This window comes from Meles meles, chromosome 3, assembly GCF_922984935.1.
Source record: "Meles meles chromosome 3, mMelMel3.1 paternal haplotype, whole genome shotgun sequence".
NCBI classification, from domain to species: domain Eukaryota; kingdom Metazoa; phylum Chordata; class Mammalia; order Carnivora; family Mustelidae; genus Meles; species Meles meles.
Window position 1 is genome coordinate 4,163,028 of NC_060068.1, and position 22,936 is coordinate 4,185,963.

General features: G+C 51.6%; 1 protein-coding gene across 1 annotated transcript in view; it reads left to right on the plus strand.

Annotated features, from left to right (window-relative positions):
- Positions 1–4,850: 4,850 nt before the first annotated feature.
- The window catches only part of OBSCN (obscurin, cytoskeletal calmodulin and titin-interacting RhoGEF), a 145,866-nt gene continuing 127,780 nt past the window's right edge, over positions 4,851–22,936 (plus strand). Inside the window, exons 1-8 of the mRNA XM_045999690.1 lie at positions 4,851–4,860; positions 5,484–5,753; positions 6,821–7,081; positions 7,759–8,067; positions 8,198–8,464; positions 9,092–9,370; positions 9,714–9,989; positions 10,577–10,852. Of these exons, the coding sequence (XP_045855646.1) occupies positions 4,851–4,860; positions 5,484–5,753; positions 6,821–7,081; positions 7,759–8,067; positions 8,198–8,464; positions 9,092–9,370; positions 9,714–9,989; positions 10,577–10,852 (1,948 nt within the window). The remainder of the gene's footprint in view (positions 4,861–5,483; positions 5,754–6,820; positions 7,082–7,758; positions 8,068–8,197; positions 8,465–9,091; positions 9,371–9,713; positions 9,990–10,576; positions 10,853–22,936) is intronic.

The window sequence follows — 22,936 nt, forward strand, 5'->3', positions numbered from 1 at the left end:
TCCCTTTCTGGGTGGCCCAGGTCCCTTCGAGGTGGATTTGGGTGCCCCCTGGGTGGTCCTGGTCTCCTGGGCTTCTTCCTGCTTTTTCCTCCAGGATACTAGTCTGAGGAGGGATCACTACCAAGTGGGGTCGCTGCCCCACCCATGTCATCGCTGCCCCTGCACTCCCACACCCGGCCACCCAGAGCCTCTGCCCTTTGCCTCCTGGGGCTGGGGGTGAAACCAGATCGCAGGCAGTGACACCGAGGCTATTTTGGAGCTGGGCTGGGCTGGCTGGTGGTGGGGGCGGGCCCAGCCTTCTCCAGCTGACAGCGTCCGCCTGTCCTTTCGTCCCCGTCCAGTCTGAGGACTGGCCAGAGAGTGGGCTGCTGGGTGGGAGCCGTGTCGGTCCTGGGCCCGTGGAGGGAGGTGAGACCCAGCAGCCCCTGTTCCATCGTCTGCGCCCTACGCCTGGGTGCTGCTCCCAGCCTCCCGTAGAGACAGGTGAGGAGGCCGATCAGGCAGGGTGGGGGCCATCCCAGGCCTAGCCCCTCTCCCCCAGGGCTATTCGGTTGAAGGTCAGGGCACTGGGGTCCAGAGGGGCCTAGGGAGGGGTGTCCAGCCAGGCTGTGTAACTCCAAGGGTTGGGGCTCTGGAGTCCGGGCCCTGACCCCATGGTGGCCTGAGCTGAGCCCCTCTTGCGGGGAGAGAGCACTGGGGGTGGGAGACCAGGGGGCTGTGGCGTGCGTCCACCTCCTCCTTCATGGCCCCCTGCTCCAAAGGAGGCCTGGGGGTCTGGGCGGCCCTGCCCCCAGCTCTGTGGAGATGGATGGCCGCTGACAGCTGGGGCTATTTTGGGCCTGTTGGCTCACCAGAGGGGACAGCCAGAGGGGCACTGACACCTGACTCCAGGAAAGAATTTCCCCTGGAGTTCGGGAGGCTGCCAGCCCAGGGGTCCAGACTCCAGGAGCTGTCGCTGGACATTCTTTTCTGGAAGGTTGGGGGTGGGGGAGGGGGGCGGCAGGGGCTGGGGGGGGGATGAGGTGGGGGAGGGGGGCGGCAGGGACTCCAGGGGACCAAGGTTCTGTAGTCAGGCTGCAAGCCAATTCCCACTTGGGCCCATGAGGAGGACCCAAGACTGGCCAAGTTCTTGAAAACCAAGGATGGAGGCTGCAGGCAGGGCTTAGGTCAGCCCTCAGGACTCCGAGGGTCCAGAGGCATGACCCTCTGGTGGTCATGGTGGGGGCGGGGAGATCATGGTGTCCATGCGAAGGGAGGCTGCTGCCAGTGACAAGTTGGGCCTCCAAGGAGCAAGGAGTCCACTCTGAGGGGGGAAGGGGCTTCCCTGGGTAGCTGGGGCTGAGGTCCTAGCCAGGTGTCCCCTCCTGAGCCTCCCACTCCCCGCTGCATGTCCCAGCCCAGCAGGAGTGCCCCAACTTGGCCTGAAGGAGTGTGGCTCTGGCGTCCTTGGGCCAGCATTTTGGGCGCTGCGGCCCTATGGAGCAGTGGGGATGCCTGCCTGGGAGCCGTTGAACCCGTGGGAGCCCCCAGGGTCTCATGGGTCTGCTGCAGGTGGGGAACACGGGCCTTTGACCAGACATCAGCACCATTCCTGGGGGCCTGAGAAGATCTTGGGGTCTCTGCCCATCCTTCCCAGGCCAGGGATCAGCCTGTCACCTGCCAAGGGCCTGGGCTGCTTTCCCCAAGTACGTGTAGTGAAGGGAAGTCCCTGTCCCTTCCTGTCCTTCTGGCCCCCCAGGGGCCACCAGCTGTGGAGGTGGCCCTCAGCCCATGCCTGTTCATGAGCTCAGAGCACCTAGCTCCCAGAGCTGCACCTGGAGTGGTGGGGGTTAGGGTGCAGTGAGTATTCTGCCTTGGGGGGAACTGCAGGCCAACCAGGAATCTGGAGGGGCGCCCAGGGAGCTCAGAGCTCAGCGCCTCTGGATACCTGGTGTCAGAGTAACCCTTCCCCAGAGAGACATCAAGGCCCAGGAGGGCGTCCATGGAGGCGGGGCTCGGGTGGCCGCCTGCCCAGGTCCTCCCAGTCCCAGAGCTTGGCCAGGCGGGGTAGCGAGGGGGAGCAAGGGACAGAGGTGCTGACTGCACAGTGAGTCAGCAGGCTGCACAGGCTCACCGGGGATTAAGGGGGATTAGGCCCTGAATCACAGGACAGGAGCCCAAGGGTCCAGAACGTCACCCCACTTGTCCCCCAGGGGGCAGCCCATGCTGGAAGCCCAGCCCTGGGGTGGGGAGGGAGTTAAGGTGCTTGGGGCCAGCCAGAGCCAGGGGGGCTGCTGTTCTTACAGAAGTGTGGGGAATAGGCTAGGCCCAGTAGGCTAGGCCCTTACCCACCTGTGCCGATGGCCAGCCCGTCCCTGGTAGCCGTCATTATGGGGGTGCCAGCCCTATCCCCACAGGGTGCCCAGCCAGTGGGGACACAAAGTCTGTAGAGTGACCAGGCCCTGCCAGTCAACCTGGCCAGTCTCAGCCTGGATGTCGGTGGTTCCTCCTAGAGGACTCTCTGCCTGTCCTCCTGGGCTCACAGCTGACCATGTGCTGTCCTTGGGGACAGGGGGAGGAGCAGGTGCACACAGCGAGCGGGTGTGGGCAGCTCTGGGGGGGGGGCGGCTTGTAAGGGGTCCAACTGGCAGCCAGATTTCTGATCTCCCTGCTCATCAGGGTTGAGGGGACCTGGGAACCCCTGGAGAGGTGCTGACGGCCCAGTACACTGGATTTTCGTCATGGGCGCTGCCTGGGGCCAGCTGGGCTACAGTGCACAGAACCAGAAGTGTGTCTTGGGAGGATGAATCATGCGGAGGAGGAAGGGGCAGGGAGCTCAGAGGGCAGTCTCCTGGGATGGAGGATCTGTGACCTCCAGGGCACCACAGTCAGAGGCACAGGCCAGCAGCAGGCACCCAGAGAAGGCCTCCCTGGCCAGGCCCTGTCCAGGTTCAGAGAACTGCCTCCTGAGTGGGGGAGACATTTAGGCAGATTGGAGTCTTGGAATCCAGGAGGCAGCGGTGTGTGGGGGACAGGGACTGGTCCCCTGAAGGCAGCTGGAATTGGTGGTGGGGTGGGGAACACCACACACACACACACACACACACACACACACACACACACACACGTACGTCTGTATGGAGAGGACAGCTTGGCCCCAGGTAGGGAGACGCACACACACACACACACACACACACACACACACACACACACGTACGTCTGTATGGAGAGGACAGCTTGGCCCCAGGTAGGGAGACGCTGGTGAACAAAGATGAGGATCAGCCAGGGTGCTAGTGTGTTTTGGGACAGGTACTCAACTGGACCTGGAGTTGGGGTGTGGGGTTAGAGCTGGGGGGACAAGAAAAGATAGAAAAGCCTGCTGTGAGGGAGGTGTGGCACCAGACTCCAAATGCCCAGAAAGGAGCGGCAAATCTGAATTTCTGTATCACTGGGCAGTCCTAGCTGTGGGGGCAGGGGCGATGAGGGGAGGCGCGGTGGAAGGCGGGTGGGGGAAAGTGGTGTGGCGCAGGTGGGGGACTCGATCAGTACAGGGTCTTATCCCCACTATGACCTTTCCCCAACCCGCTCCCAGGTCCCTCCCGCCGCCCCCATCCCCACCATGGATCACTCATTCAGTGGGGCACCCCGATTCCTGACCCGGCCCAAGGCCTTTGTGGTGTCGGTGGGCAAGGACGCCACGCTGAGCTGCCAGATCGTGGGCAACCCCACGCCGCAGGTGAGCTGGGAGAAGGACCAGCAGCCCGTGGAGGAGGGTGCTCGCTTCCGGCTGGCCCAGGACGGCGACCTGTACCGTCTCACCATCCTAGACCTGGCACTGGGCGACAGCGGGCAGTATGTGTGCCGCGCGCGCAACGCCATCGGTGAGGCCTTCGCGGCTGTGGGCCTGAAGGTGGACGCCGAGGCCGCTTGCGCAGAGCAGGCGCCCCACTTCCTCCTTCGGCCCACGTCCATCCGCGTGCGCGAGGGCGCGGAGGCCACGTTCCGCTGCCGCGTGCGCGGCTCACCGCCTATGGCCGTGAGCTGGGCCAAGGACGGGCGGCGCTTGGGCTCGCCCGACGCCCCCCGAGTGCGAGTGGAGGCCAGCGGCGAGGCGAGCGCGCTGTGCATCCAGGCCACGCGGCCCCGCGACGGCGGCACCTACACGGTGCGCGCCGAGAACCCGCTGGGCGCTTCCAGCGCCGACGCGGCGCTCACCGTGGACGCGGATGCAGACGCGGCGGGCCCTCCCGGGGCCTCCACCGCCGTGCTTCTGGCGCACCTGCAGCGGCGGCGCGAGGCGATACGCGCCGACTGCGCCCCGGCCTCGCCCCCCGGTTCTGGCACGCGCACATGCACCGTGACTGAAGGCAAGCACGCGCGCCTCAGCTGCTACGTGACAGGGGAGCCAAAGCCAGAGACCGTGTGGAAGAAGGACGGGCAGCTGGTGGTCGAGGGCCGGCGTCACGTGGTGTACGAGGACGCCCATGAGAACTTCGTGCTCAAGATCCTCTTCTGTAAGCAGTCGGACCGGGGCCTCTACACCTGCACGGCGTCCAACCTGGTGGGCCAGACCTACAGCTCCGTGCTGGTCGTCGTCCGAGGTGAGCGCAGGGCTCAGGGCGCTGGGCGCATGGCCCCAGCGCTTGGTCGCTGCGGGAGAAGCGCTTCCCGGCCCTCCCTCCCTCTGTCCTTTCCACCTGCGCTGGAATCCGTCGTGGAATCCAGAGGTAGAGTCCTGGGCAGATCTCGCGTTCCCAGAGCCACAGAAAGAGGGCGAAGCGGATGACTCTCCGCCTGTCCCACTGTGTCTGTGAGAGTCACAGGAGTGAGGAACAAAGCGCTTTGTCCTCAGCGCCCCCTCCTCCTGGGAGATGGCGGGAGGTGGGGTGGGAGTGGGAGGCGGGCGTTCCACCCCCTCACAGGATGCTTAAGGGGTCTCCCAGGCAGAGTGGGGGAGAAAGGAAATGGCCCGGTTCCTCGGGGGTCCCTACAGAACCTGCACAGGGGCGAGTGCGCAGGGCAGCAGGGCTTGGCCCAGGGCCGGCGCTCAGGGGGTTGAGCGGCAGCCGGCCCTGGTCCTGCCCCCTCGCTGCTCATGGGAGTGGGATCTCACCGGATTTTGTTGCCGGAGAGCAGCATCTCTGGGATACTTTTTGTAGCTTTAGATGTCGAGACACCTTCTGTTTAAGGGGAGGGGGTTCTTTACCCCTGCCCCCTTCCATCCCCCTACCTCCCTGGACTCATACCTGCTGCTCCCCTGCCTTCCCACCCAACTCCTGTCCTGGTCCCCTGCCCCCATGGCAGCCCCGTACCCGATTAACGGAGCCCTTGACCTGCCCTGCTTCCCTCCCTGACCTGCCCTGCTTCCCTCCCTGACCGCCGCCTCTCTCCCTGCCCTGACCCCACTCTCCGCCCCCCAACCCCTCCTCCTCCATCTCCTCCCGGCTACTCTCTCAGGCCCAGACCCGCCACCCCTGCCCGGCTCACGCGCCCTGTCCCCGCAGAGCCCGTGGTGCCCTTCAGGAAGCGGCTGCAAGACCTGGAGGTGCGGGAGAAGGAGTCGGCCACGTTCCAGTGCGAGGTGGAACTGCCGGCCACGGAGGCCGCGTGGTACAAAGAGGAGACGCGGCTGTGGGCCAGCGCCAAGTACAGCATCGAGGAGGAGGGCACCGAGCGCCGGCTGACCGTGCGCAACGTCTCGGCCGATGACGACGCCGTCTACATCTGCGAGACGGCGGAGGGCAGCCGCACGGTGGCGGAGCTAGCTGTGAAAGGTGCGCGGGGGTCGCGGGGAGTGGAGTGCGGAAGGTGCGCGGGGGTCGCGGGGAGTGGAGTGCGGAAGGTGCGCGGGGGTCGCGGGGAGTGGAATGCGGCGGGGAGTGCCGTGGGGAAGGTGCGCGGGGGGGCGCGGGGTCGCGGGGAGTGGAGTGGGGAAGGTGCGCGGGGGTCGCGGGGAGTGGAGTGGGGAAGGTGCGCGGGGGGTCGCGGGGAGTGGAGTGCGGAAGGTGCGCGGGGGTCGCGGGGAGTGGAGTGCGGAAGGTGCGCGGGGTCGCGGGGAGTGGAGTGGGGAAGGTGCGCGGGGGGTCGCGGGGAGTGGAGTGCGGAAGGTGCGCGGGGGTCGCGGGGAGTGGAGTGCGGAAGGTGCGCGGGGGTCGCGGGGAGTGGAATGCGGCGGGGAGTGCCGTGGGGAAGGTGCGCGGGGGGGCGCGGGGTCGCGGGGAGTGGAGTGCGGAAGGTGCGCGGGGGTCGCGGGGAGTGGAGGGGGGAAGGTGCGCGGGGGTCGCGGGGAGTGGAGTGCGGAAGATGCGCGGGGGTCGCGGGGAGTGGAGTGCGGAAGGTGCGCGGGGGTCGCGGGGAGTGGAGTGCGGCGGGGAGTGCAGTGGGGAAGGTGCGCGGGGGTCGCGGGGAGTGGAGTGCGGAAGGTGCGCGGGGGTCGCGGGGAGTGGAGTGCGGAAGGTGGAAAGTGACGGGGCGGGGAGGAGGGGCGGGACAGCGGGCCGGGGAGGAGCCGGGAGGAGGTACCGGGCAGGTGCGGTGGCTAGGGTCGTGCTGCGGCAGTGCAGGGACGGAAGGTGGGCTGGGAGGAGGGGTGGGCAGGGGGCGGGGCAGGGCGGAGGAGGAGTGGGGAAGAGGAGGAGCGGGGAGGAGGGGCGGGACAGGGGCCCAGCTGGGGCGGAAGGTGGGCTTGGAGGAGGAGCGGTGGGGAACCCGGCAGGTGAGGAGGAGGAGCGGGGAGGAGGGGCGGGGCGGGGCAGGGGCAGAAGGTGGGCTCGGAGGAGGAGCGGTGGGCAGGGGACGCCCCCCCAAACACCAACCAGTCCCCGGGCCTTGTCCTCCACAGGCAACCTCATCCGGAAGCTCCCGAGGAAGACCGCGGTGCGAGTCGGGGACACGGCCATGTTCTGTGTGGAGCTGGCCCAGCCCGAGGACTCCGTACACTGGCTGAGGAACCAGGAGGAGGTGGTGGCCGGGGGTCGCGTGGCCATCACCACAGAAGGCACGTCCCACACGCTGACCATCTCCAAGTGCAGCCTGAAGGACATGGGCGAGGTGACCTTCATGGCTGGGGACTGCCGGACAACGACACAGTTTTTTGTGTCTGGTAAGGGCCAAGGAGTGCCCCTTGAATGGACAGGCCCTTTTCCCCTTCCTCTGTCCACCCGGCCACGCTGTACACTTTGGTCTGCTGTGGGGGGGTGGGGGGGCTTTGGGGGCTGGATCAACGGGTCATAGCTCTAGTCTCCTCGGACCCCTGGTTTGTTTGCTGCCCTCCTTCACTGTGGTCACCCCAGGGGACTGCAGAGTGGGAGTTCTGGTGACCGCCACTCTGCGAACCAAAGTAGAAGGTACAGATTGTTCTAGAAGCCCACAAATGGGCGAGACAGCTGTGGGACATCGTGAGCGAGCGTGTCTTTTTTCTGTGGCCTTTGCTATCAAATTTGTAGATTGGGGGGTAGGTCCCTCCTCCCACCCACCTCCACTGGGTCAGCCCTTTGTTGGAGTAGGAACACGCCCCTGCAGACGGGTCTCAGCGCCCTCAGAATGGTCACTGTGCCCTGCTTTGGTCACTGTCAAGCCCGAGACCTGGATTCACAGATGGGGTTTATCCCCAGGAGCCCTGGTCATGGGCCCACAGCATCCCTTGGCCCTGCAGTCCCCTCGGGCCTTGGGCAGTCCAGACAGTGAAGGCATGCTCCCCAGAGGGCCAGGCTCATCTTGGAACGAGGGCTTGGGGAGGGAACTCCCACTGAGTGACGCCTTGGGTGGTCCTCTGCCCAGCCCCTAGGAAACCACCCCTGCACGCGCCTGAGGCCCCCGTGGTGAAGTCCAGGACAGACTGCTCTGTGACCCTTGGCTGGTCCCCACCACCCCACGGGAACCACCCTGTCCCCATCGATGGTTATCTGGTGGAGAAGAAGCGGCTTGGCACCCACACCTGGAGCCGGTGCCACGAGGCTGAGTGGGTGGGTGCACAGGAGCTGACCGTGGCCAGCGTGTCTGAGGAGGGAGACTTCCAGTTCCGGGTGTCCGCTCTGAACAGCTTTGGCCACAGCCCCTACCTTGAGTTCCCAGGGACTGTGCACCTGAGTAAGTGTGTATGCGCTCCCGGTGCCTGCACCATGGGCTTCCTGGGGGAGGCAGCGCTTGGGCTGGGCTCAGGCGGAGGAGGCGCGGAGAGGGCAAAGGCTGGCCCTTTTCTGAAGCCCTCACCCTGCAGCCCCCCAGCTTGCCGTGAGGACGCCTCTGAAGGCAGTGGAGGCTGTGGAGGGTGGTGAGGTGACCTTCTCCGTGGACCTCACTTTGGCCTCGGCGGGAGAGTGGTTCCTGGACGGGCAGGCCCTGAAGGCCAGCAGTGTGTACATGATCCGTCAGGACGGCACACGGCATGCCCTCACCATCCACTCAGTGTCCGCCAGCATGCATGGTGCCGAGCTCAAGTTCGTGGCCAACGGCATTGAAAGCAGCATCCGCATGGAGGTCCGAGGTAGGAGGACCCCCGCTGGGACCCCCAGGCCTCTGCCCTAGCAGTGGGGTGGGGGTTCCTGGAGCTGCTGCTTGTCCTGGGGCAGGTGAGCTCCCAGGTGGTCTCCTGGATGCAGCAGGGTTGGGCGGAGAGGGTGGTGGAAGGCAGCTTGCCCAGGGCTGGCAGTGGCCTCTCCCATGGGTTGTGTGGGTTGTGCATGGAGGACTGGGCTCAGAGCCTCACTCTTCTATCTGCCTGCCCCCTCCCTCCCTCCTCTTCCCCTCTGCTGATTCTGTCACTCTGCTTCTCCCTGTTCCCTCATACCTGTCTCTCCCTGCCCTGTCCCCTCCCCATCCTTTCCCCCACTGTCCCTTCCTGTCCATTCCCTCTGTCCACGTCTGTTCACTCTTCTCTCTTCTTTCCCCCTTCGTTCTCTCTCTGTTCTCTCTCCCATCCATCTCCTCTGCCCACACCCCAATGTCCCTCCTCCATCTCCTCCTCCTCCATCCATGCCTCTTCTTTCCTCTCCTCCACTGTCCATTCCCCCTCTGTCCATCCATCTCCCTGTTATTCTTCCTTCTGTCCCCTCCCCTGTTCTCTCCACTGCTCTGTCCATGCACCTTCTGTCCACCTGTTTGTGGCCCCAAGCGGCCCCAGGGCCGACCACCAGGCGTCCAGTCACAGCTGTGAGGGCAGTGCTGGCCCGGCTGCATGAGGAGGCACGGCTGCCAGCTGAGCTGTCAGACCAGGCTGCAGCGGTGACGTGGCTGAAGGATGGCCACGAGTTGCCGCCAGGCCCCAAGTACGAGGTGCAGGCCGTGGCCGGACAGCGGGCACTGCTGGTACGGGATGTGGTGCGAGATGACGCCGGCCTCTACGAGTGTGTCAGCCGTGGGGGCTGCATCGCCTACCAGCTCCTGGTGCAAGGTAACGCCTGCTCTGTGGGGGTCCATGCCCACCATGGCCATGGCCCCACGTTAGGTTCCCCTGCTCTGGGCAGGCTCTAGGGGGTCTGGGTGGTGGGAGTTACCGTTCTCCATCCCCGTAGGGCAGTGGGGAGTGGGGCATGCTCAGCTGACCTCGGAGAGGATGGGGGAGGGGAGGCTCTGGTCAGCAGAGGATGGGGCTTCCTAAGGGCAGGTGGCACTCCGAAAGGGACCCTGGTCTGGGGGAGGCCTGCAGGCCCCCGGCATGTCTGTCTGCTGTCTGCATAGGTGTCTGCGTGGCCAGGGCTCTGCTGGCCCCACTCACCTGCCGGGTGCCCTTCCAGGGCTCACTCCCTTTCTGCACAAGGACACCGCTGGTGGCTGTGTGGATGCTGTGGCTGGAGGCCCAGCCCACTTCGAATGTGAGACCTCGGAGGCCTACATGAGTGTGCACTGGTATAAGGATGGAATGGAGCTCAACCGCTCCAGCCGGCGCTTCTTGCAGGAGGACGTGGGCTCACGGCACCGGCTGGTGGCAACCTCAGTCACCAGGCAGGATGAGGGTACCTACTCGTGCCGTGTGGGCGAGGACTCTGTGGACTTCCAGCTGCGTGTCTCTGGTGAGCCACAGCCTCTGAGGCATGGTGGGTGGGGAGCAGGTCTGGCTACATCAAGCACTTGTGAGACTAGGCTGTCCAGCCCTTCCTTTCTTCCAAGAATGCCTGGGAGGGGGCGTTGCTCCTGGAGTTGGGAAGAGGAACCTCCCAAAAAACTAACATTTAGATGAGAAAAGATGTGGGCATGGAAAATAAAAGATAAGAAGGAAACTTGTAGCCTTTTTGTCCTTTTGAAGATGAGGAAGCGAGGCAGACAAGACTTGGGGTCTGGATGCGTAAGGCTCTGGCTCCTGCTAGAAGCTGCTGGGGCCTCTTGGCAGATGCTGAGTCCTGGCCCTTAGTTGGGTCTCCATCACTGCTCCCAGGTCTCCCTCTATCTGTCTCTAGGCACCGGTCTGGCTATCCATCATGGTTCTCAGAGGCTGCTCCCCCCATGCCCTGGAGGGGTCAGGGCATCAGGTCCCCTCATGCCCAAGGAGGGCTCTACCAGCAGCACCTGACTGTGACGGATTCCCAAGGTTGCCTGGCTCCAGGACTTGGGAATCTCCCCTCAGTGGGGCTTCTGACCATGCATCCCTTTCTGTCCCCAGAGCCCTCTGCAGTGTTTGCCAAGGACCAGCCAGCATGTAGGGAGGTGCTGGCCAAGGCTGGGGCCAGTGCCACCCTGAGCTGTGAGGTGGCCCAGGACAAGACGAAAGTGACGTGGTACAAGGATGGGAAGAAGCTGAGTGCGAGCTCCAACGTGCACGTGGAGGCCAAGGGCCGCAGCAGGCGGCTGGTGGTGCAGCAGGCGGGGAAGGCAGACGCCGGGGAGTACAGCTGCGAGGCCGGGGGCCAGAAGGTGTCCTTCCGCCTGGACCTCACAGGTCAGTTGACATCCCAGGAATGGGCCTGAAGGAGGTGTTTTGGAGGACGCTGGGTCAGGCCCACGATAGGCTGTTATCTAGCGCCAGCTGACAGATACCTCCAAACTGTGGAGACAGTTGGCTGTGTGGTCAGGGGTTCAGGCATGGCTCAGTGAGACCACTCCTTTCTGCTCCATGAAGTGTGGGATGGGGCAAGAGGATCCAGCCTGGCTTCATCCATGCGTCCGATGTCCCAGCAGGGCTTCAGTACATGGGTCTAGCCAGATGGCAAGCCTCTGTCTCTTTGCGATGTTGGCTGGGCTCACTCCTGTGTCTGGGATCCCTTTCTCTGCTCCTGGCGTCTCTGCCCCAGGTGTGTCTCCACGGTGTCTCCATAGTGGCTCTGTTCCACTTAGAGAACAGCCGGTGCTACTGGGCTTGTTGGGGTCTGTGCTCAGAGTGTGACCTCCACCACGTTCTGCTTCACACACCCTGGTTTGCAGGTCAGGGGGAAGTAGACCCCACTGCTGAGGGTGTGGACAAAGGGAGGCCTCACTCATCAGGGACCATTTCTAACAGCCTCCCACAGGGACACCACAGGGACATAGGCTCTGTCTGCTTCTAGTTCTCTGCCACCCTGAGCACAAAATAAGGACCTTCATTATGCTTATTGCCTCCTGGTTATGAGATGGCTTCCACTGCTCCAGCCATCACATTACAGGTGGGAAGAACATGCAGGGAGTATTTGGGGGGTCATTTCCTATTGCTGTGCAACAAATTATCACAAACTCAGTGGTTTAAAACAGCTCTGATGGCCACACCCAATGTGGATAGTCTGGAAAAATGAGCCCCGGCTTATTGTCTGGGCTGTGGGACATTGAGGGTGGAGACGATGGGCCTGTGGTCAAGTGGGCGGTGTGGGTCTACTGAGGGGCCTCTGTGTGTCCTGGGACTGCCCCATGCCCACATGAGGTGGCTGCACCCGGAGTCTGGACATGTCCCCTTCAAGGCAGGCAGTACCGGGATCAGTTGTTTATAGTTTTTAGTGTAGAAGACTTGTTGAGTTTTTTGGTAAGTATGTTATTCTTTTTGATGCTTCCTTAAAAGGAATTATTTTTTAAATGTTAGTTTTGGAAGGTTCATCACTAATATACAGAAATAGAATTAATTTTGAATATTGCTGTTGTGTCCTACAACCTGGCTGAGCTGGTTTATTCACCTGTTAATTATCTGTGGATTCTTAAGGATTTTTTTTTTTTTTTTAGATACAAAAAAGTGTCCCCTGTATTGCACAGATAGTTTTACTTCATTATCTGTAGTCTGGGTGTCTCTTATTTTGTTTTTGATTACTGATTTATTCTCTTTACTTGTTGTAGGTCTGTTCAGGTTTTCTATTTCTTCTGGGGTCAGTTTTGGTAGCCTGTGTGTTCCTATGAGTTTGGGCGTTTCATCTAGAATTTGTTGGCATTCACTTGTTGATGGTGTACTCTGACCATGGTTTGTATTTCTGTAAGGTCTGTACTGGTGTCCCCACATTTGTTTCTGTTGTAATAATTTGAGTCCTCTAAATTTCTTAGTCAAAAAGCTAGTGGTTTGTCAATTTTGTTGATCTTTTCAAATGTCCTTCGTTCTTTCTTTTGCCTTTTTATTCTGTTTCATTCATCTCATCTATAGACTATTTCCTTCTTCCAACTTTGGGTTCTTCTTTTTCTAATTTCTTAAGGTGTGAAGTTAGATTGTTGATTTGTGCTCATCTTTTTTGACATAGACCTATAATTTATAACTCTGAATTTTCCTCCGAGTACTTGTTTCACTGCATCTTATTAGTCTTGGTGTGTTGTGGTTTCGTTTCCAACTATCTGAAAATATTTTCTAATTTTCCTTACAATTCTTCAAGAGTGCATTGTTTACTTTTGACAGACTTGTGGATTTTCCAGTTTTCCTTCTATTAGTGATTTCTAGTGTCACTCATTTGTGGTTGGAAAAGATACCCTGTATGATTTCCATCTCTGTACTGAGATTCATTTCCTGGCCGAACCCATGGTCTGTGTCAGAGAACATTCTGTTTGTGTGTCTCTGGTGTGGTAGGTGGAGAGTTCCGTTGAGTCAGCTGGGTCTACCTGGCATACACTGCAGTTTCCTTACTGATCTCCTGTCTGTCTGACTGTCCATTATGGAAAGCAGGGCACTGAACTCTCCAACTACTATTGTACATCTTTTTCTCTCTTTGATCTGTTAGTTTTCACTTCATGCAGTTTGGTCTCTCCTGTGTGTTGTGCAGATCTTCTTGGTGAAATGAATCTTTTATCAATTTGTGATGTCCTTCTGGAAGAGATTATGCTGAGTGAAATAAGTCAAGCAGAGAGAGTCAAGTATCATATGGTTTCACTTATTTGTGGAGCATAACAAAGAACACGGTGGACATGGGGAGATGGAGAGGAGAGGCAGTTGAGGGAAACTGGAAGGGGAGATGAACCATGAGAGACTATGACTCTGAAAAACAACCTGAGGGTTTTGAAGGGGTGGGAGATGGGAGGTTGGGGAACCAGGTGGTGGGTAATAGGGAGGGCACGTACTGCATGGAGCACTGGGTGTGGTGCAAAAACAATGAATACTGTTACGCTGAAAAGAAATTTAACAAAGTGAAAAAAAAAGAAAATGAAAAACAAAAACAAAAACAAATTTGTGATGTCCTTAATCGATGCATTTATCAATCAATAGATAATGTTTCCTATGGTTTTTGCCTTAAAGTCTGTTCTGCCTGACATTAGTATAAACACCCCAGGTGTCTTCTGGTTGCTATTTGTAAGGAGCATCTTTTCAATTGAAGCCTATTTGTGTCTTTGGATCTAAAGTAAGTTTCTTGTAGACAGCACGTATTTTTTTTTAATCTATCTCACCAATCTACTTTTTAATTAGCAAATTGAATCTACTTACAGTTAAAGTAATACTTACAAGGAAGGACTTACTTCTGCTATTTTGGTCTTTGTTTTTTTATATGTTGTATCTTCTTTGTTCCTTATTCTCTCCATTACTTTTTTCTGTTTAATTGATTTTTTTCTGGTGTTTCATGTACTAAGTGTATATATTTACTATAACTTTGTATATATTATATATACATATAACATTGGCTCTATCTATCTATTTACCTATCATCTATCTGGTTTTTTCTTAGTGGATACCCTTAGTGGTTATCACAATTAATATCTTAACTTTGTAATATTGAAGTTTAAAATTATACCATTTTAGTTTAAATAAAAGAGCTGTTCCTTTACAGCTCTGTGTCCCCACACAAAGTGCAGCTTTAGTTGGTATTGTCAAAATTTGTCTTTATACAATAATTTCAGTCCATTAACTTTATGGTTTTGTAATTATTGTTTATGCATTTGAGTTTTAAGATCATATGGGGAAAAAAACCCCAAAGAGTTAAAAACTAAAAAAATGCCACTGGGGCACCTGGGTGGCTCAGTGGGTTAAAGCCTCTGCCTTCAGCTCAGGTCATGATCCCAGGGTCCTGGGATCGAGCCCTGCATCAGGCTCTCTGCTCAGCAGGGAGCCTGCTTCTTCCTCTCTCTCTCTGCCTGCCTCTCTGCCTACTTGTGATCTCTCTCTCTCTGTCAAATAAATAAATAAAATCTTTTTAAAAAAACCTAAAAAAATGCTGCAATACTGGCATTTACATTTACCTGTATAACTACACTTACTGTTGTTCTTTATTTTTTCATATAATTTCAAGTTATTGTCAGTGTTTTTCATCCATGCCTGAAATGCCTATTTAGCATTTCTTGCAGGACAGTTGTAATGGCAACAAAATCATCAGTATTTATTTGAAGGAGAATGTATTAATTTTCCTTCATTCTTAGGGATGCTTTTGCCAGATATAAAGTTCTCAGTTGATAGTTTTTGTTTTGTTTTTGTTTTTCTTTTCCCCTGAGCACTTTAAAACATCACCTACTAACTTCTGGCCCCTATGGTTTCTGAAGGGACATCAGATGTCACTCTTGGTAGGAGCACTCATATGAATATTCTCTTTGCCTCTTTCCCTTTAAGTCTCCCTGTGTGTATGTTGCCCCACAGGGATTTAAGGCTCTGTTCATTTTCTTCATTCTTTTTTCTTTCTGCTCCTCAGACTGAATAATTTCATGAGACATATATTCAAGTTTGCTGAGTTTTTTTTCTTCTGTCTGCTCAAATTAGAAGTTGAACTCCTCTAGTGAATTTTCATTCCAGTTACACTTTTCAAATGTAGAATTTCTATTTAGTCTTAGAAATATATCTTCTTATTGATATTCTCTCTATTTGGTGAGACATTGTTCTCAAACATTTCTTTACTTGATGAGAAATGGTTTCCTTTAATTTTCTGAGCATATTTAAATTAGCTGACCTAAAGACTTCGTTTAGTGAAACAATATCTGGACATTTTCAGGGACAGATTCTGTTGGACAGCTTCCTTTCCTGTAATGGACTATGATTCTTTGCATGTCATATAATTCTTTGTTGATATTAGAATATTAAGTAATATCATGTGGGAACTTAGTTCAAATTTTCCAACCCTCTCCCCACTTTGTAGTTGGTGTGTGTTCAGTGACTTTTCTGAACTACTTCTGTAAGTCTGCATTTTATACTGTGTTGAACCCCTGAAGTCTCTGGTTGGTTAGCTAATGGTTTTGCAGTAGTTTCTTTAGATGCTTGTAACCAGTAAGCCTCCCAGTTCTTGTTGGTACATGCATATACAACTTAGTCAGGCAGTTTACAATCATGTTTCCACGTCCTCAAGTTTAGCCCATAGTGTGAGTGTAGGGCCTCCTCAAATGATTTTTGAGTATACATATATTTGTGGCCCTCTAGATGCCCAGGAATGTGCCAGAGCTTTCCAAAGCCCTCTATAGACATAGACATTCTTGCAGCTTTTCCTTTTAAGCTGATTTGTTAGCCTGGTGTTTACTCAACTGATACCTACCACTTTGGGCAGCCATGATGTTCAGTAATTGCCTGTGATTGTTTTCAACAAATACTGATGGGGAAAAGACTATTTGCATTGAGTGAGCTCCTGTTCAGGCTTGAAGAATAAGGAGGGAGGGAAAGAAGAAAGGAGGGAAGGAAGTCAGTCTTTTTTTTTTTTTTTTTTTGTTCAATTAGCTACCGTATAGTACATTGTTAATTTTTCATGTAGTGTTCAGTGATTCAATAGTTATGTATAACACCCAATGCTCATTACCACACGTACCCTCCTTAATACCCATCACTGGGCTAACCCATCTTCCAACCCCACTCCCTTCCGTAACCCTCAGTTTGTTTTATGGAGTCCATAGACCCCTATGATTCATTTCCTTCTCTAGTTCTTTTCATTCAGGTTTCTCTCCCTTCCTATATGGTCCTCCCTGCTATTCCTTATGTTCCACACATGAGAGAAACCATATGATAATTGACATTCTCTTCTTGACTTATTTCACTCAGCATAATTTCCTACAGTCCCATCCATGTTGATGCAAAACCTGGGTATTCATCCTTTCTGATAGTTGATAATATTCCATTGTATATGTGGTTCATATCTTCTTTATCCACTCATCTGTTGAAGGGCATCTTGACTCCTTCCACAGTTTGACTGTTGTGGACATTGCTGCTATGAACTTGGGGTGTAGGTGCTCTTTCTTTTCACTACATCTGTATCTTTGTGATAAATACCCAGTAGTGTAATTGCTGGGTCATGGGGTAACTCTATTTTTAGCATCTTGAGGAACCTTCATACTGTTTTCCAGAGTGGCTGTACCAGCTTGCATTCCCACCAACAATGGGAAACCATTCCCCTACTTCACATCCTCACCAACATTTGTTGTTTTCTTTTTTAAAGATTTTATTTATTTATTTGACAGATAGAGATCACAAGTAGGCAGAGAGGCAGGCGGGGGGCGGGGGGAAGCAGGCTCCCCACCAAGCAGAGAGCCCAACACAGGGCTCGATCCCAGGACCCTGAGACCATGACCTGAGCCGAAGGCAGAGACCCAACCCACTGGGCCACCCAGGCACCCCTGTTGTTTTCTGACTTGTTAATTTTTGCCGTTTTAACTGGTGTAAGATGGTACCTCATTGTGTGTTTTTTTTAATGTTATGTTAGTCACCATACAGTATATCATTAGTTTTTGATGTAGTGTTCCATGATTCATTGTTTGTGTATAACACCCAGTGTGTTATTCTTTTTACACATTTCTGATTCCGTGGGTTACTGTTTGGTTGAGTATGTTTATATTTATATTCATGAGGAAGTGTGGTTGGTAGTATTCATGTATTTGTGTGGCTTTGTCCTCAGGGTAATGGAAAGAGTTCCCATCTCATCTGTTTTCTATGCGAGATTGTGTAGAATTGATGTGCTTTCTCTTCCTTCTTTAATTTGTTCTCTTAAAGTTATTTCCCTGATTAAACCAGTGAAGTCATCCTGGGCTAAATATTTCTTCCTTTAGAAAGTGTAAATTTTGAAAACATTTTATTTATAGAGGTGAAATTATGCAAGTTACCTATTTTTTCCTTGGGCAAATTTTAGTAGTTTGTAATTTTTGAGGAATTGTTCTATCTCTTCAAATTTGTCTAATTTACGTGCATAGAGTTGTTTGTAGTGTTCCTTTATTATACTTTTAATGTCAGCAGGGTCTCTGGTGATGTTCCTTTCCATTCCTGATATTGTTAGCTTAGATTTTCTCTCTTTTTTCTTTATTAGTCTTACTAGAGATTTATCAATTTTATTGATCTTTTCAAAGAACCATATATAGTTTTCATTGATTTTCTCTATTTTTTCAATTTAATTGATTTCTGTTCTTTATTAATTTTCCTTCTGCTTGCTCTGGGGTTTATTTTGCTCCTAATTTCTTAAGGTGAAAAAAAAAAAGGATTACTGATTGAAAGTTTTTCTTTTCTTTTTGTCCTCCAATGCTGCCAATTTATTCATTTTAAAATTTTTATTTTATTTTATTTTCTAAAAAGTTTTTCTTTTCTAATATAAATATTTAGTAGTGTAAATTCCACCCTAATTATTGCTTTAACTTTATCCTACAAATTTTGATATGTTTTTATTTTAATTGTTGTTCAGTTTAAAATATTTACTGACTTCCCTTGAGACTTCTTTGATTTCTGTAGTTTTCAGAAGTGTGCTGTTTAATTTCCAAGTATTCTCTTTTTTTTTTTTTTTTTTTACTCTTATGTCTCTGTTACTGACTTCTAGTCTACTTCCATTCTGGTCAGAGAACATACTTTGTATTACTTCAATTTAAAAATTTTTTTAGAAATTTCTTTTCTTAACTTCAGTATGGTCTGTAGTTGCCATTACAACGTGGTAAATGTTCCATGTATACTTGAAGGGAAGGTATGTTCTGCTGTTGTTGGGAGGAACACGTTGCAAATGCCAGTTAGGTCGTGCTGGTTAGTGGGTTGGTTCTTCTATACCTCTGGTGATCTTCTGTTTTCTAGTTCTGCCAGTTGTCGTGTGAAGAATGAAGTCTTTAGCTATAAATATGGACTTTCCGTTTTTACTTACAGTTCTGTCAGCTTTTGCTTTGCATATTATGACTCTGTTGTTAAGGGCTTACTCATTTGGGATTATTACATGTTCTTTATAAATTAACTCATTTGTCTTTATAATATTTCTGGTAATTTTCTTGTCTCAAAGATTTACTTTATTTTAATATAATAATATTAATGTAATTTTAATAAAATATTAATATAAATATTCCAGCTTTGTTTTGATTAGTGTTTGCGTTACATGTATTTTTTATTCCTTTGTTTTTACTTACACATATTTGAAGTGAGTTTCTTATAGATAATGCAAAGTTGAGTAATTTTTTAAAATCAACTTTTTTAAAAAGTTGAAATTTTTAAAAATTTCAATGAGAATTTTTAAAAAGATTTTTAAAAATCTCGGTCTTAGAATCAGTGTGTTTATGCTATTTTCATTTAATGCAATAATTGGTACATTTGGATTTAGGTTTATTATTTTATTATTTCCACTTTTTTCTCATTTTTGGTTCTCCTTTTTCATCTTTGCTGCCTTTTTTGGGTTACTTAGAAAGTTTTTGGTACTCCATTTTAATTTATCCATTGTGGTTCTGTGTCTACTTTTGTGTGCCCACCGTAGGGATTGTGTTAAACATACTCAACGCTCACCACTTAGAATCATTATTTTACTACTTCAGTTGGGATGTAGAACTTTTATCAATATATAGGTCCTTTTACCCTCCCACGATTATGCCATTATGTTATTAGTTGTTTTATGTATTGTGTCTAGCATTGACAGCCTCATCAAACAACGCAATAATTCTTGCTTTCAATTGCCAAATATAGTCCGAAGAATTGTGCAGGAGAATAATCCATTTTATTTACCCAACATATTAGTCAGCTCAGGCTGCCATAACAACAGAAATTTATTTTCTCACAGTGCTGGAGGCTAGAAGCCCAAGATCAAGGTACCAGCTTGGGCATGTGCTGGTGAGACCTTCCTGTCTGGCTTGCAGATGGCTGTATCCTCACACATCATTTCCTCTGTGGGCCTGTAGAGATCAAGAGAATTCTCTGGTGTCTCTCTCTTATAAATTCCTATTGGATTAGGGTCCTGCCCTTAGGACCTCTTTTAACCATAATTAAGTCCCTAAATGCTCTATATCCAAAACTGGGGGTTAGGACTTCAACACACAGATCATGGGAGGGGGGGTTGGGCAGACAATTCATTGTCCATAAGATCCAAACGTCTACCATTTATGTTGGCCTTCCTTCATTCCTGATGCTCTGAATCTTCCTTAAATGTCATTTCCCCTAGAAATTCTTGTGGAGCAGATCTGCTGGCAGTGAACTTTCCTAGCTTCCCTTCATGCAGAAGGTCTTTATTTCATATTCATTTCTGAAGGATAATTTTGCTGTATACAGAATTCTGGACCAATGATTCTTTCTTTTGACGAATTTTCAATTTGAAAAATCACAGTAATTCAAATTGTCCCCCCACAAGTCATGTGTTTGTATTCTTTGACTGTTTTCAAGAGTGTTTGTTGTTTAATTTTCAATGGCTCTGAAATAGTGTGTCTGGTCGTGGATTTCTTTGTGTCCAAGATTTGCTGGGCTCTTATAATTTGGTTGATGTCTTTCACCAAATTTGAAAAAGTTTCAACCATCCTTTCTTTTTTTTTTTGTAGAAACTTTAATTTAATTTTTATTTTATTTATTTATTTGTCAGATAGAGAGAGAACAAGCAGGGGGAGGGGCAGACAGAGGGAGAAGCAGGCTTCCTGCTGAGCCAGGAGCCCAATGCAGGACTTGATTTCAGGACCCTGAGATCATGACCTGAGCAGAAGGCAGACACTTAACCAGCTGAGCCACCCAGGCGTCCCTCAAGCATCATTTTTTTAAAAATTTCTTTTCAGGGGCGCCTGGGTGGCTCAGTGGGTTGAGCCGCTGCCTTCGGCTCGGGTCATGATCTCAGGGTCCTGGGATCGAGTCCCGCATCGGGCTCTCTGCTCAGCGGGGGGCCTGCTTCCCTCTCTCTCTCTCTCTGCCTGCCTCTCTGCCTTGTTGTGATTTCTCTCTGTCAAAAAAAAAAAAAATAAAATAAAATAAAATAAAAAAAATTTCTTTTCAGCGTAACAGTGTTCATTGTTTTGGCATCACACCCAGTGCTCCATGCAGTATGTGCCCTCCCTATTACCCACCACCTGGTTCCTCAACCTCCCACCCCCCCGCCCCTTCAAAACCCTCAGGTTGTTTTTCAGAGTCCATAGTCTCTCATGGTTCATCTCCCCTTCCAGTTTCCCTCAACTCCCTCTCCTCTCCATCTCCCCATGTCCTCCATGTTATTTGTTATGCTCCACAGATAAGTGACTCTCTCTTCAAGCATCATTTCTTGAAAATATTTTTTAACTACACTCCTCTGTCTTTCTAGGACTAGTAACATGAATTTTAGTCCTTGTAGTTTAATCGCATAGGTTCTTGAGTCTCGATCTAGCAGGTCCCTTTCTTGCTCTTGCTTAGATTGGTTCATTTCTATTGATTTATCTTCAAGTCCAGTCACTCTTCTCTTGTCTGGATTTTGCCACGAGCTAGTGAGTGAATTATTCCAGTTATTATATTTTTCTGTTTATAAAAGGTATATCGGTTCTTTATATCCTTTCTTTCTTTGTTGAGAGTTTCTGTCTTCCCATCCCTTTCAAGAATATCAGCTTCCCCCTTTTGGATCATTTTTATAATAGCTGCTTGAAACTCTTTGTCAGATATTTCCAGCTGCTGTGTCATTTTGACATTGGTGTCTGTGAATATTCTTCTCTCAGGCATGTGAACTGAGAGTTTCCTCAGAGTCTCAGGGGACTGTTTTGGATAGCATCCTGGATGTAATGAATACTATGTTTTGAAACTGTGGGTCTCCCTTATATTTAATGAGGAATTTAATGAGGAATTTGATTTTTTTTAAAGCTGGAAATAAACTTTGCTGAGTTCCAGTTGATGGGTTCCTGCCAGCCTTCCAGGTTGTTTTGTTTCCAGAGTCTTTGCAGTGCCATTTCGATCTGTCCTGAATGTGCCCACCTAGTACTTATTGTGGCTTTGCCCAGTGGCCTGTGCCCCAGTTCAGAGCTTGAGGTTTTTGGCCTGGTGATTGGGGTCAGATCCACTCACAAGTGGCTCAGGGGTGAGCCCTGGTGTTCCTTGACAACCTCATGTTCTGTGTTTTCTGTCCTCCTCTTTAGCTCTTTGGTTGGAAAGGCAGGAATGTTGCTTTGGTACCTGCTTACCATGGTCCCCCCTGCACCAGCAGGAGGATAGAAAAAGAAAGATCAGTGGGTCCTCCTTCAGTTGAAGATCAATGTTCTCTATCCTCAGTGCTTTGAAGGTTTCTGATCTTGATGGGCGAGGATGTAAGAGCATGGAGAAAACATGGGGTGTCTTCAGTTACCCCTGAGCATTTGGGGTTCTCTTCCCTATGCTCTAGGGGAGGGGGAGAGACCTACTTCTGGATGTTGGGCTGCCCTGTGTGCAGGCAAGTGGGATAAGATGGACTCACTTCTGGTTTGGTGGACTTTGAATTCTGGTTTTTGTCCTCCCCAGTCCGCCTGCTGCTGCTTACTTTGAGAACCTTCAGACCCTGTGGCTGCATTTGGTGACTAAAACAGGGTGGACCAACCACAGGTGTTTTTGTAAAAATATGGGTTTTAATTTTTTGTCATTATGTAGATGGACCCAAAGATTGGTGTTTCTAGTGTGGGACAAATCCTAAACATCCTTGTGGTGATATTTGTAACTCACTCAGGTCAATTTTGAAGGCAAACCACTGTGTAGCTGGGGTCTTCACGGTGTTGGCCCAGTTGTGGGGTCAGAGTGACCATGGAGGGCTCCACAGGCTTCTTCCTGGCTCAACCGGTGGCAGATCATCTCAAACACACACAGACAGGTGTGCATGCATGCACACACTCTTTTACATGGATGCACATTTAAACATATGCTCACACCCAGACCTATACAGATGCATAGACATATATATACCCTTGCACACATTTCAAGCACACATACACACTCACAGACACACATCCACACAAGCATATGTGCATGCACACTTAAACACATACACTCTCAGCAACACATGCATACACACATGCACACACAACCATACATAATAATCCCCGCATATATACACATAGACATACACACGTAGATGCACACACACAAAGTGTGATCAGGAATGATTTTGTCACATGCTTATCAAAGACACAATTTCCTTCATGGTTAGTCTGGGAGGATTCCTATGGAGTGAGCCTCAGAAATAACAGAGACCTGGTGTGACCCTAACTTGAGGGTGCAGCTGAGTCTGGGGCCACAAAATGAGTGGCAGGTGCCTCACTGTACAGTCTGAAAGGTGTGTCCATGGTTGAGAGTGATGGTCAGCTGTGTGGTTAGGTGCTCTCTGCCTTCACATGGTAGCATTTGTGAGGACTCATCCATTCTCAGAATTCTGGTAATAGCCTCAGTGGGTGTAAAAATGATTCCAGAAATAAGGCTGTTGTTGGCTGGGAGGGCAGATGTGGCATGAGTTCAGATGGGCATCACATCCACAGGAAGCATGTGGATTCCACTGAACCTCTCTGG